At 34.9% G+C, this 13,342-nt stretch overlaps 1 protein-coding gene across 3 annotated transcripts in view; it reads left to right on the top strand.

The window, feature by feature from the left end:
- LOC18429003 (kinesin-like protein KIN-14L) overlaps window positions 1–11,482 on the top strand; it is a 42,908-nt gene extending 31,426 nt beyond the window's left edge. For all 3 annotated transcript variants that reach the window (XM_088865459.1, XM_088865460.1, XM_088865461.1), the window contains exons 14-23: window positions 553–624; window positions 3,577–3,632; window positions 3,778–3,994; window positions 7,637–7,828; window positions 8,021–8,230; window positions 8,499–8,843; window positions 9,275–9,373; window positions 9,680–9,820; window positions 9,906–10,064; window positions 10,884–11,482. In XM_088865459.1, coding sequence (XP_088721585.1) covers window positions 553–624; window positions 3,577–3,632; window positions 3,778–3,994; window positions 7,637–7,828; window positions 8,021–8,230; window positions 8,499–8,843; window positions 9,275–9,373; window positions 9,680–9,820; window positions 9,906–10,064; window positions 10,884–11,321 — 1,929 coding nt within the window. In that variant the 3' untranslated portion in view covers window positions 11,322–11,482. The remainder of the gene's footprint in view (window positions 1–552; window positions 625–3,576; window positions 3,633–3,777; window positions 3,995–7,636; window positions 7,829–8,020; window positions 8,231–8,498; window positions 8,844–9,274; window positions 9,374–9,679; window positions 9,821–9,905; window positions 10,065–10,883) is intronic.
- Window positions 11,483–13,342: the final 1,860 nt, after the last annotated feature.

Here is a 13,342-nt window from a genome sequence, read left to right as displayed (position 1 = left end):
GCTGAGTTTGCAATTGCGATTATAGTTTTTGGATGTTTATGAATTATGATAATATAATGTCTTCTATAAAGTTACTTCATGTCTCTAGTTTCTACTTTCTAATGTCTTCTAACGGGGAATTCAGAGTCTCCGAACAGTCGATAATATTGGAGTCAATGAATAAATTAAATACCTACTATTACATAAATCACCTCCATATTTTTTTCGTGCATTAAACTATTTTTGAGATTGTTTTTTGAATTTTTTATATTTATTAACTGCATCCGGGTGATGCGTCGGCATCCGGGTGATGTGTCGGCATCCAGACTGCATCTTCGCATCGGTCCCCCGACTGCAACGGGATCCCATCTTGCATTTTAAAACATTCTGGCTATTTGACGTACTGACCAAGAAATGCACTTCTCTTTTCATAAACCAATTGGCTTTGTTATTGCATAAACTATTTGAGTTTTGACTCCTTGTTTTTTTCAACATTTGACGTGAGCTTTAAAGCAGTTTGACATTTCTTTTCCTGTTTTCAAATAATTACTTAACGATTTGTGTGTGCCACAGCGCTTGCATCAAGAGAATGAAAAGCTATTTGATAGACTGACTGAGAAAGCTTCACTTGGCGGATCCCCCAAGGTTGTACCCTTCATGAGAGAACAGTTTATATTCCAACTCATGTAGAGTTAAAATGTTGGTTGTTCAAATGTTGGTCACTTGTTTGGAATACTTGATGAGTCATTTGTTGTGTTCCCATTCATTCAAAAAGTTAACCTTTATTTTATTGTTGTGGTTGTTTTTATTGTTTTGTCTTATAACGTCCCTATACTGTCTTATTATTGGATCAAAATATAGGCATGCATGCGTTCACTTCATGGACACATTGTATTTCAAAGCACGCTCTGGCATGGTTGGTACTCATGTGGACCTAATCATACCAGTCTACACACACAATTGCTATATTTGTTGTTCACGATTCTTGCATGGGAAAACCTCACTTTTTCCATAATAGTTCTGAGAACTTCAAAATTGCCGCGTTTGTTTGAAGTATTGAAGTCTACCACCGAAATTTCCCAGACCTTAAAATTTAAATAAATAACACATTTTGGCAATCTTAACATTTTAGTTCTAAAAACCCTTTTTAATCTCTCTTCCCAAACCAAAAAACCTATACCTCTCTCTGCCTAGGATGGCTGTCTCCCTTTCTAGCCAAAAGCCTTAATTCGTCATCTCTCTCTCTCTCTCTCTCTCTCTCTCTCTACCAATAGTTAAATTCTAAATTGAGCATCCGATATTCCATTAAACCGACCCAAGTTCTGCTATACAATTTCCCTCCTTACAATTCTTCTGTCCTCCAGTCATCCTTCTCCACATTCTTTCACCTTTGCAGCATCATAACTACTTCGCCACATTCCCAGAGGTTGTTTGTCCTTCAGCATTGTTGGGGAGAGAGACTAGAGAGATGTTAGGATTCTGGTTCCGGTAGAGGGAGAGGTTGTAAGTCGGGTATTTTGGAAAGTAAATCGGAGAAATATTTAAGAAAGTGGCATTTGTGAAGGGTTCAGAAAACTGAGGCGGCAGATTTAGAATACTACAAACAATTGCAGCAATTTTGAAGTTTTGAATAGCTGTGGTGGCAAAATTGGGGTTTGGCCTTTTTGTTTTCAATTGTTCTGTCATTTTATCTCTAATTGCTTGGGGTGAGTATGGATCGGCCCTTTCCTATTAGGGTGTTCTTCACTAAAGCTGTGTTGAGAATTGGGTAGGAACAAACATGCTGCAGAAGAGTTTATGCAGTCGCGTGTTGAGATATAGTGAAAGTACCGTTTAGTGGTCCATCCAGACTTGCCCATATATTTCATAAGGAGAGAGTTCTTCCTTATAGTAACACTCTAGATGCATTCCTCTGATGTCATCTTAATAATCTATTACTTGTTAAATTTTCCTTTGCTACTCAATAGATGTGTCTTATATACTACAGGCATTTCTTGTCATGCTTATTAAGCCGCTTCTTCTTTTTTTTTATTCTGAGAAATAAGCCTCCTTTTTTTCCCAAGAAATACTGTTATCAAGCCTTCTGTCAGGGTTAGTTCTGCTTCAGAAGCCAATATGGTGCCTCCGATGGAAAACTTTCAGCTCCTCTACCCACCCTTGGCGATGCTTCCAGAAACTAATTTCCTTATCATATGTTTCATGTATATTTTATAGTGGAAATACTCCTAGTTCAAATGAGGTTTGTTATCCTAGATTGCATGTACAGATTTCTCTGTAATGCTGACAAGTTTTAGTACCTCTCTCTCTCTCCCCCCCTCCTAGATTGCACATGAAATTTTCTCTGTAATGCCTGCAAGTTTTCATCTCTCTCTCTCTCTCACTATTTATGTCTCTATCTATTTCTTTATTAATCTAGTGATAAGACATATTGATGCTGAATGATATTGGACACTTGTAGGATAATTTTGTTATTTCCCATCTCTGAGGGCAGGGAATGTTTTAACATAAGTTCTAAGATCAATCTCACTATTTACTTGAATGGTTATGATGGTATTACTATATACTTTTAGACCATTTACCTTTTACAAAGTGGTCAATCACCTATAGCTGTAAAATGTGAAATTTGATATCCTAGGGTGGGGTGTGTCAAGTTCGAAATTTTTTCTTTTGGATTGAATTTGGTGAATGGAATACCCCTAGTTGCCTGATTTTATATATTGCAGCTAAGGTTGATTATGACCTCCTTGTGTCAAAGGTAAATGGTCTTTATACATTTCATTGCTATAATTCTCCTGCATAGAGATCCTTATTTATACAGAATGCGTATGATTGACTTATTCTTATGATATAAATTGCTTGAATGTGTAGCGGGTAATTGTTTAGAGCCCATTCTAAATCTATACAGATGTAACCTATAAGATTTTGAACCATGAGGAAAGTGAAAAATTTAGAGCAAAGAAGTCCTCCTTTGTTTTTGCTTTTACGGGAAGTCAGTTACTCTTTTCTCGTTGCTCTCCACGTCCCTCCCCTCCCCCCTCTCCCTAAAAAAAAACAAAAGAAAAAAAAAAGAACACTCCTTCCTAGGCACGTCCATCAGTAGTACTGCTTGTCGCTTTTGAGCACACACCTTGCCTTCTTGCTCTAAGTGATTAGCAGCCCTGACTGAAGCGAAAGAGGTCTCTTTGGAATTGGCACCAAGTGGCGTATAAATTATTAGAGCTGGATCCAGATGACCTCTGCAGGCCAAAATCCAAAAGCTCCCAAGAAAACAATCCACGGGGATTTGCTTGACCACCAAATTTTGTGGAAGGCCTATATTCATCCCAATGTTTTTTTTCTTTAAGATAGAGAAAATGCTGTAATTGTAAGCCATAAGGAAAAAGTGGTGCTAGATCGAGGCCCTAGGGATTTGTTTGACCCCAAATTTTGTAGATGTTGTCATGATCACCAAATGAACAATTGAAAAAAAGAAGAAGCAAAACTGATTTTTAATTATATACATATAGAGACTCTTACATAGATTAAACTGGATATTTTTGTGGAATGACGATTTATTTTTGATACACTGACTTCCATGTGTTGCCAATCTGGATTCAGGTCTCAAGTCCATCTGCTAGAGGATTGGCTAACCTCCACATTGAAGACATGAGCAGGTATTCTCTATGAATTGTGATAATCTGCTAATGCAGTTATTATTGATATTCTGCTAATGCTATTATTATGTTACGCAATCTTTCAATCAAGACTAATCAAATGCAGTCTTTAGTGAGACCCTTATCTTTGTTCACATTTTGGCAGGAACACTAGTAGCAAAGGGCATTCTTCAGATGCCATGTTGGTCAGCTCAGGCTCTGATAAAACCAACAATGTTAGTGCTCTTGTCAAATCAGGTCCTGAGAAAGTTAAGACAACTCCGGCAGGAGAATACCTGACTTCTGCTTTAAATGATTTTGATCCTGACCAATATGACAGCCTTGCCACCATTGCTGATGGAGCAAACAAGCTCTTAATGCTGGTAAGTCATGATAATACCTATTTGAGCTTGGTCATGATAATGCCTATATGAGCATGCACCCTCTATATCTCTCTCTCTCTCTTTCGCAATCTCTCTCATATATATAAATGAATTAAAATGAATTAAAATGTAAAATAAATTCCACAATAACATAAAAAAAATAGTTTCTCACACATGAAGCGAGAAAGCCAAAGGGAAATGAAATACTTTTCATAGCGAAAGAGAGATGAAATACTTTTCATGAGCAAACAACAATGATTGGAATACTATTTGATTGAATTGACATAAATTTAGCGAAATGAGTAAATTATTTATGCGTTATACTAAATAACTCATAAAATTTTAATATATCAAATTAAGTAAGTAACATAGAAAGGATATTATTATGATTATTAATTTAATTATAGTAATATTTATTACCTATAAAAATAAATTTATATTATAGAATTATTCATATGCTATTAAAATAGATTGATATGAAAAACTCAGAACAATAGATTAATATTATTTAATTAATATTCTAGTAGTATAACATAATTGTTGTATCCATAACTAATCAAACTATATTTAATATTGTTATACCAAATGAATTATACTGTTCATGTACATATACTAATCACATATATAATGTTGACCAAAAGTATCTCCGTAAATAAAAAAATTAATGTAGAATATATTTTTATAATAATAATATTATTAATATATAGTTATATTTATAATAATACAATCTATAACTGTAATTATTTGTGTAATAAATATAATATTCAATAAAATATTACAATTATAGTCTTGTTATTTTTAATAATAATAATTATAGTTATTTTGTTATGAATGTTGTAATAAAATGATTAGTTATCACCATGTTAATTATTATTGATGGATATTGTTAATGGGTATAAAATACATAAAAAATTGAAAATTTTTATTTATTATCAATAAATTTATGCAATTATAATTTATTGATAAGACAACTTAATTATCATAATCTCCACTAATAAAATTTTAATTTTTAAAATAAATAGAAAATATTTTAAACTTTCAATAATTATGTAAGTGCCATTATGCTGTTGTAATTAATTATGGGTGCGAGAATGGCTTGGGGCTTTGGCGATAGTATTGTCGAGCTCCTTGGTGAGGTCTCTGACTTCATTCTCATCAAAGGGTAGGGGCCCAAATCTCCACTGACATACCACTTTTTACTTACCCAAAAAAAAAAAAAAAAATTATCGGTGCGGTTTGTATAGAACTGAGGCTCTAACAATCAAATTAGAGCCCACCTTCAAATAGTGTCGAGAAATGTGGTTTCAATATTGGAAATCTTTGACTGGCCTTAAAATATATTTTCATCTTTAATTATAAAATTTAAAGCTTCAAAAATAGTGTAGATCGAGCAGATCTATAAAAACTTGAATAACTTAAAAATTAAGGGTCCAAAAATGCGTTACAAGATGCACTATTTCCAAAACTTGAAAGCCTTTTTTTTCTCAATCTCATGCATCTTGATGTCAAAATGATCAATTTGAGAATATTTGGGCATCAAAACAATCTCTTCTAGTGAAATTTTTTAGGTAGGCTCTAATTTGATTGTTTAAAGCGTAGGCTATATATAAACTTTTCCCATTAATTATTATTATCAAATTAATATCCTTCAAATTGATTAATTAAAATGTATAATTGACATAATTGTATACAACACTATAGTTATGAAAATAAATACGACAATTAGAAAACACTATTATCATTATTCGAATTATGCAACCACCATTACTCAAGCCAAATGATATTCTTCTTTATTTCTGAATCACACAATAAATTAAATTTATAAATTTAATAAATAAAACGTAATTAGGTTGAATAGCAAACGATACAAATAAATATAGTACCAAACTACAATCAATACTATTATCATTATTCAAATTAGAAAATACTATTATCATTATTCAAATTACTCAACCACAATTACTCTAGCCAAATAATATTTTTCTTTATTTCTGATTTACACAATAAATTAAATTTATATATTTAATGAATAAAATATAATTCGGTTAAATGACAAACGACACAAATATATATAGTACCAAACTACAATCAATAAAAGAAACTATTTTGTTACCTAAACTTTCAAAAGGATATTCAAAATTTGATGGTGTCCAGAGAACTATAATTGACTGCTATGTTGGCTGTAAATCACAATTTGGCAAAAAAACATGTCAAAATTAGAATAAGACCAAATAAGATAGAAAATAGAGAGAGAGACTTTAGAAGGTAAATGGGTAGATGTGGTAAGAAACCTTTGAGACAAAAAAAAAGAGAGAGAGCATGGAGAGAGAGTGGGAGGGAAAGGAGAAGGGGGAGAGAGATTTATGGAGAGAAAGAACAAGATATTCAAGGAGACATTGTGAGAGATTTAAGGAGAGGGGAATGAGTGAGAGGGAAGAAATCATAGTTGATATTTAATTTAAAGAGAGAGAGAGAGTTGGGGAGAATTAAGGTGGTGGGAACCTTTGGCTTTGAAACTTGTAAAAGAGAGATACCGTTTGAACTATGTTTTAGAAAGAGAAAAAATGGGGAGTGGGAAATGTGTCATGAAAATAGTGTAGGTCTCCTTCTCTCTTAATATATATATATATATATAGGAAAAGCCTTTCCAACGCCTATAGGCGAAAATAAATAGTGATTTCGTCTATCCTCATCATCGTCCAAATTTCATCGCACGGTCACGATTGTTCGGTAGTGTTTTATTTTTCATTTTTTTTCTACAAATCATAATGACCTGAAATTTAGAGTATATATACATCTTACTGAGGTGCATCTAATAAAAATATAAAAAAAATTATCAACAAAAAATAAATTGACCAAAATACCTTTGACACTTTTCGGGGGTATTTTGGTCAATTGTTTTCATGTAAAATATTTTTTTTTATAATTTTCAAAGATTCCCCTATTTCTGATGAATACACGCGCTAAATTTCAGCTTATTCCAATTTGTAGAAAAAAAATGAAACACTACCGAACAATCGTGACCACGCGATGAACTTTGGACAGTGATGGGGGTAGACAAATCACTGTTCATTTTCGCCTATAGGCGTTGCATAGTATTTTCCATATATATATGTATATATGAAATAAAACACTTACAAATGTCTATAGGTGAGTTCTACAGTACATCGCCTATAGCCCATTATTGTCTAAATTTCATCATACGGTCATAGTTGTCTGATAGGATTTGAATTTTAATATTTGTTCTATAGATTAGATATATATGAAATTTAGGCATGGGTACACCTAACCAACACGCACCAAAATAAAATATTAAAAAAGTAACTATCAAAAATTAATATGACAAAAATACTCCTGAAATGTTCACAGGGGTTTCTTGGTCATTTTTATCATCCAAATTTTTTATATATATTTTATTCAGATGCGCTTCATTAATTTGCACACACCCACTAAATTCCAAGTTAATTTGATTTGAAAAAAAATCATTAAAATTCAAACAATATTGGACAACTGTGACTTTGTGTTGAATGGGCTATAGGTGAAGTACTGTAGAAATTCACCTGTAGGCATTTTTAAGTGATTTCCTATGTGAGATTATCTTTCTTTTTCCTGTTAGAACATGATGCAGCTGCATTTTTTCAGGTTTTGGCTGCCGTCATCAAAGCTGGTGCTGCACGGGAGCATGAGATACTGGCTGAAATTAGAGATGCTGTCTTCTCTTTTATTCGGAAAATGGAACCCAAGAGGGTTATGGATACTATGCTTGTTTCTCGTGTCAGAATTCTGTATGTACGATCTTTGCTTGCAAGATCACCTGAGCTGCAATCAATCAAGGTCGTTAAAATCCGGAGTTCCTACATTGAATTCTTAGAAAAATGAAATGTCTGTTTAACTCTCATGCCCATTGTTCTTTTTTTTATGAGCTTATTTTCATTATGGTGTATTTATGGTGTTTTTATTTTGTGCTCGTTTATTCTGTCTTCATTAGTCTATCTTGTGGCTGAGTATTTTGATCTTTTTCTATAGGTATTGCCAGTTGAGCGATTCTTAGAGAAGGCTAGTTCTGGCAGGAGCAGAAGCTCCAGTAGGGGTAGCAGTCCTGGCAGATCGCCTGTTCATTATGATTCAAGGACTGCTCTGGTTGAGGAGCACGTACAAGGCTTTAAAGTAAATATTAAGCATGAGAAAAAATCCAAGTTTTCGTCCATCGTTTTGAAGCTGAGAGGAATTGAGGAGGTAGTGTTGATTGCTAAGACTTATTCCAGCTAATACTGAGCCATGAGGCTTCTATCACCTTTTTTCTTTATTTGCTTTTTTTGGTTTACTATGCTTAAAGTGTCATATTCTTGGGACTGAAGTTCTGCAAGATCATTTATCATCCTAAAAAGATTGCAGTTTGCAGAATTCTGTTTGAATATGATCTTTACATTTTACTGATTTCTTGTGTCATTGGTAATTCCATCTATATTTACGTTATGACAATACTGGATTCTTAAATGGATAGGAGACATGGAGGCAACATGTAACTGGTGGCAAACTTAGAGAGATAACAGAGGAAGCCAAAGATTTTGCCGTTGGAAACAAGGCTCTTGCTGCTCTCTTTGTTCACACTCCAGCTGGAGAGCTTCAGCGCCAAATTCGAACTTGGCTTGCGGAGAACTTTGAGTTTCTTTCAGTTAGTGGGGGGGATAGTGGGGTGACAGGGCAACTAGAACTTCTTTCCACCGCTATCATGGATGGTTGGATGGCTGGTCTTGGAGCTGCACAACGACCTAGTACAGATGCTCTGGGTCAGCTCTTATCTGAATATACAAAGCGGGTTTACATGTCTCAGTTGCAACACCTGAAGGTACTATTACAAATGCTATATCCTTTTAGTTTCATTTTTTTATTTTCTTGGATCAGATTATATTTTACCCGGTCATCTGTATTCTAAGAATGTAGTATAAGTCAAGATTGTGCTATGAGTGCCTATGCCTGACCTAAAACATTAGTCTGGCTTCAACAAGCTATGGATTTGATTGGTTCTAATGTTGAAAAGTTTGTACCTTATTACCAAAAAAAGAAAAGCATGCTCCTTTATATCCAGTTTGAATTTAATCACTGCTTTAAAAAAAAAATCAGCCTGGCTGTATAATTATTATTTATGATTATTATTGTTTTTACGTTGGAACCAGCGACCTGACAATATAAGGCTTTCTTTGAAAGTTACCTGGTCCCAATTATCTACAATCTGGGAACAACTTGTTCTGAGAATCGAACATGTTTTTCTTTGATCAGGATATTGCAGGCACCTTGGCTACAGAGGAGGCAGAAGATTCGGCACAAGTGAGTAAGCTGCGATCTGCTCTGGAGTCCGTTGATCACAAGAGAAGGAAGGTAACCTGTTTGAAGAGTATTTCTGGTAACCTGTTTGAAGAGTATTTCTTTTTTCAAATTATATACCCCTTGAAGTTGTTCGAGACTGTTACAATATTACTGAGTGAAACTAATTGTAGGTAGTATTTGTCACATTGAGTTAAAAACTGCTGAAGTATGTTACAGATAACTGGAGAGGCTTCCTGAATGTATAGTTCCTGATTAATGGCAGCATTTTGTTTTAATTTCTGACTTGGGTTTGATGAGAGGGTATTGTTTGGCTGGACTGAAGTAGGCAGCTTCTCACTTGTCTTCTGATAAATTCAGATTTTGCAACAAATGAGAAGTGATGCAGCTTTACTTTTGAGAGAGCAAGGTGGTTCACCAATACGAAATCCATCTACCGCTGCAGAAGATGCTCGCTTGGCTTCTCTGATATCTCTTGATGGCATATTGAAACAAGTCAAGGTTTGTCCCTTTGTTTTACACAATAGTTAAAGAGCGAAACTAAGAAGACTTTGATGCCATGTTTGTTATTTCATTACTTTCACAGGAAATAATGGGTCAGATCTCTCAAACCCCAATAAGCAAAACCAAGAAGAAATTGCTGCTTGAGTCTTTAGATGAGCTCTCTGAGCGGATGCCTTCACTTCTAGACATTGATCATCCTTGTGCCCAGAGGCAGATAGCAGATGCTCGCCATGCTGTTGAGGTATGTGTGCTGTGAAGAATACCCGGATATTTCCATTCTAACAAAATGCATATGTTGTTTGAATTTTTTTTTTTTTTCTGTAAGTTTTGTGAGTTAGGCTGTTTTGCCTCCCATCTGATTTTGTGTAGAAAAGTATCTTATCTCCATGTAAATATCTGCTGAGATTCACTGCACAACCTGGATCCTTTTCTATTTTTTAAGATGTCATGCCATAAATATCTGCTGAGATTCACTACACAACCTGGATCCTTTTCACATTATTTTCCTAACAAATGTCATCCATAGTTTAATGGCAATACAATCTTGTCGATTCTTCGCGTGTATCTGGCTTCAGTCTTTGCCAAAGCAGTTTAAAATCACTAGAACAGCAAATTACAGTGTCTCACCTGTTGGATATTGAATATCTATCATTGAGAAGTCTGTATTATTGTTGTTAATATATTTTATATAGCTCACGTTTAAATCTGGATCTGAAATTTACCCAAAGTTCGATTTTGAACCTTTTTCTTTTCATTTCATATTCTTTTTATTCGTATTTGTATAAGATGGCTGTCAGTACCCTTAACATCCTAACCACCTGGCCAAGATGCTGAAACCCCATCATCCAACTTCATCTCTAGAAAAATATTTTGTTTTCAGGGCAACTTCTTTCCGAATTCAATGCATTTGTCCTTTCTTTTTCCTTTTTGACGGGGGATTAGAGGAGGGGGAGGGGGGGTGGGGGGGAAGTTTGGTGGTTTGTATCTTTTTGACTTCTGAATCTCTAGAATCGTAAAACCATGGTTTCATGTTTTAATTATTTGCAATGAACTTTTGCAGTCGATTCTGGAGATAGATGACCGTGAACCAGCCGGAACCCTGCAATCACTATCGATTTCAGAGAGCGATGTGGTCCAATGGAATGTGTTGCAGTTCAACACAGGCTCAGCCACACCATTCATCATCAAGTGTGGGGCAAACCCTAATTCTGAATTAGTTGTCAAAGCTGATGCCAAAATCCAGGATCCCAAAGGAAATGAGATAATTAGGGTTGCCCCTAGGCCATCGGTGCTCAATGATATGAGCCTTGACGAGATCAAGCAATTGTTTAGCCAACTTCCTGAGGCTCTAAGCTCATTGGCTTTGGCTAGAACAGCTGATGGGACAAGAGCTAGGTATTCTCGCTTGTATAGGACACTGGCCATGAAAGTCCCTTCACTAAGGAACCTGGTTAGTGACCTCGAGAAAGGAGGAGCTTTGAAAGATATGAAATTGTAAATTCAGAAGTCTTTCACAATGGTGAGCACGGCCATCTTAATTTGTAAGTGCAGTATTCAATGTATACACAACTTAAAATTGTTTTCACATTGGTTTGGAAGGGTATTGCAAGGATTTTGTCACATTTTCTTTTGCAATGAATACACCTGATTTCTGTGCTACAACTAGTTTCCTGTGGATTTTATTTTGGGATTGTGCTAGGCGAAATGAAATGCAGTTTGTCAGTAGGAAGGACTTAGAATTCTATAAGAACACAATAAAATGAATGTCTGGGTTTTGGTCAGAGGTTTTTATGATTAATTTTTTTGTGAATTACTATGCAGTCGGAATTTCCATTATATTGATTTGTTAGTAAGGAGCCCTTTGGCTTTTTCATATGTATTGAAGCTTGAATATTTGTACAGTATTTAATGGATTAGTGAAAAGCTATGACTTTGAAGTATTTGGCTGTAGTAGTTCTTATCAGATTCGTATAGCCGACCCTTAATAAGTTGGAAAAAGGATCTAATGATGATGATAATAGTTTCTCACTAAGATTTTGTCATTTCATGTGCCCTTTTCATTATCGAAGGCATGTTTATTTTGTGAATTTTGGGTAGGTTGGTCGCTAAAAAACTGCCATGGTATCCTGTAAGCTTGGCTGATTTGTGACTTTCAGCACTCTTTGGGGTTAGTACGCAAGGTCGGATTGGAACCATTGACGTTACATTGCGGTTTTACCACTCTGACCACAGCCACAAGCCCCGAGCCCCGATCCCATAGTAGTGGTGTCCATGGCAGGGTTCAAACTTTACTCGTCACCAAGCTTAATCAGGGTCACAACCTACCTCCAAGTTTAGATGTTTGTGTTTCCGCATTGACTCTTTCCATGACTCTCTCATGCCAAGGGTAGAAATGGGCTTGGCTGAGCCTAAGCCTAGCTCGATAAATTAGTAGCCATGCTTGGACCCCGACCCGAGCCTGAGACTCTCTAGGCCTGGGTCCAAGCCTGAGACTCTCTAGGCTTGGGTCCAAGCCTAGCCCTTTGCTTGGATGTGCAGCTCACCTGCCCAGCCCAATCATGGCTGGCTGCACTTGTGCTCTAGTACATGCCCAACTTTCTTTAAAGAAAAAAAGGGATTATGAGGAAAATTATATATATATGAAAGAATAACAAAGTGAGTGCAACAAATGGAATTTCTCATTGACAATTTAAAGAAAAAGAAGGGTAAAATTTACTATACTTCGGCATATATATATATATATATATATAGGGATAGGGAAATGACTTTGTGAGACCTTCCCACACTCATGTGTATAAGACTCCAAAGGATCACCATTAAATTCGGTACAGATTTTTAGAAAAGTCAAGTCTCACACCCATGTGATAACTTTTTTAGATAGATGTGTGCCAAATTTAATTTGGGGCCTTACATGTATGGGTATAGGAGGGTCTCATATGATCATTACTCTTTTATATATATATATATATAGGAAAATGCTTCTGTGAGTCAATGGGCTCACAAGAAAAAATGAGCCTAATGGCCCAAAATGAATTTGGGCCGATCTAATGATCATGGGATGCTCAATAGCGTTTGAATTTTAATTTTTTTCTAGAAATCATAATCACTTAAAATTTTAGACGTATGTTGATAAAAAAAAGTTGAATATTCGAAAAATATTAAAAATAAAATTTTACATGAAACAAAATGACCAAAATATCCTCGTAAATTTTTGGGAGTATTTTGGTCATTTATAATTTACGGAGTTTTTTTTTATATTTTTATTAGGTGCGGCTTGATGAAAAGAATATTCACCTAAAATTTCAAGTAATTTGATTTTGTAAAAAATAAATAAATTAAAAGTCAAACACTTTCGGCCGTCAGATTGGCTCAGATTCAATCTGGACCACTGGACTTATACTATTATGTGAGCTAGTGGGCTCACCCTAGCATCTTCCATCCATATATATATATATATATATATATATATATATATATATATATATATATATATATATTACCACATCTTCTATCACGATC

Source organism: Amborella trichopoda, chromosome 4 (genome assembly GCF_054954075.1).
Source record: "Amborella trichopoda isolate Santa Cruz 75 chromosome 4, AtrichopodaSantaCruz75HAP2 v2.0, whole genome shotgun sequence".
Classification (NCBI taxonomy): domain Eukaryota; kingdom Viridiplantae; phylum Streptophyta; class Magnoliopsida; order Amborellales; family Amborellaceae; genus Amborella; species Amborella trichopoda.
This window is presented reverse-complemented; position numbering and strand designations above follow the sequence as displayed.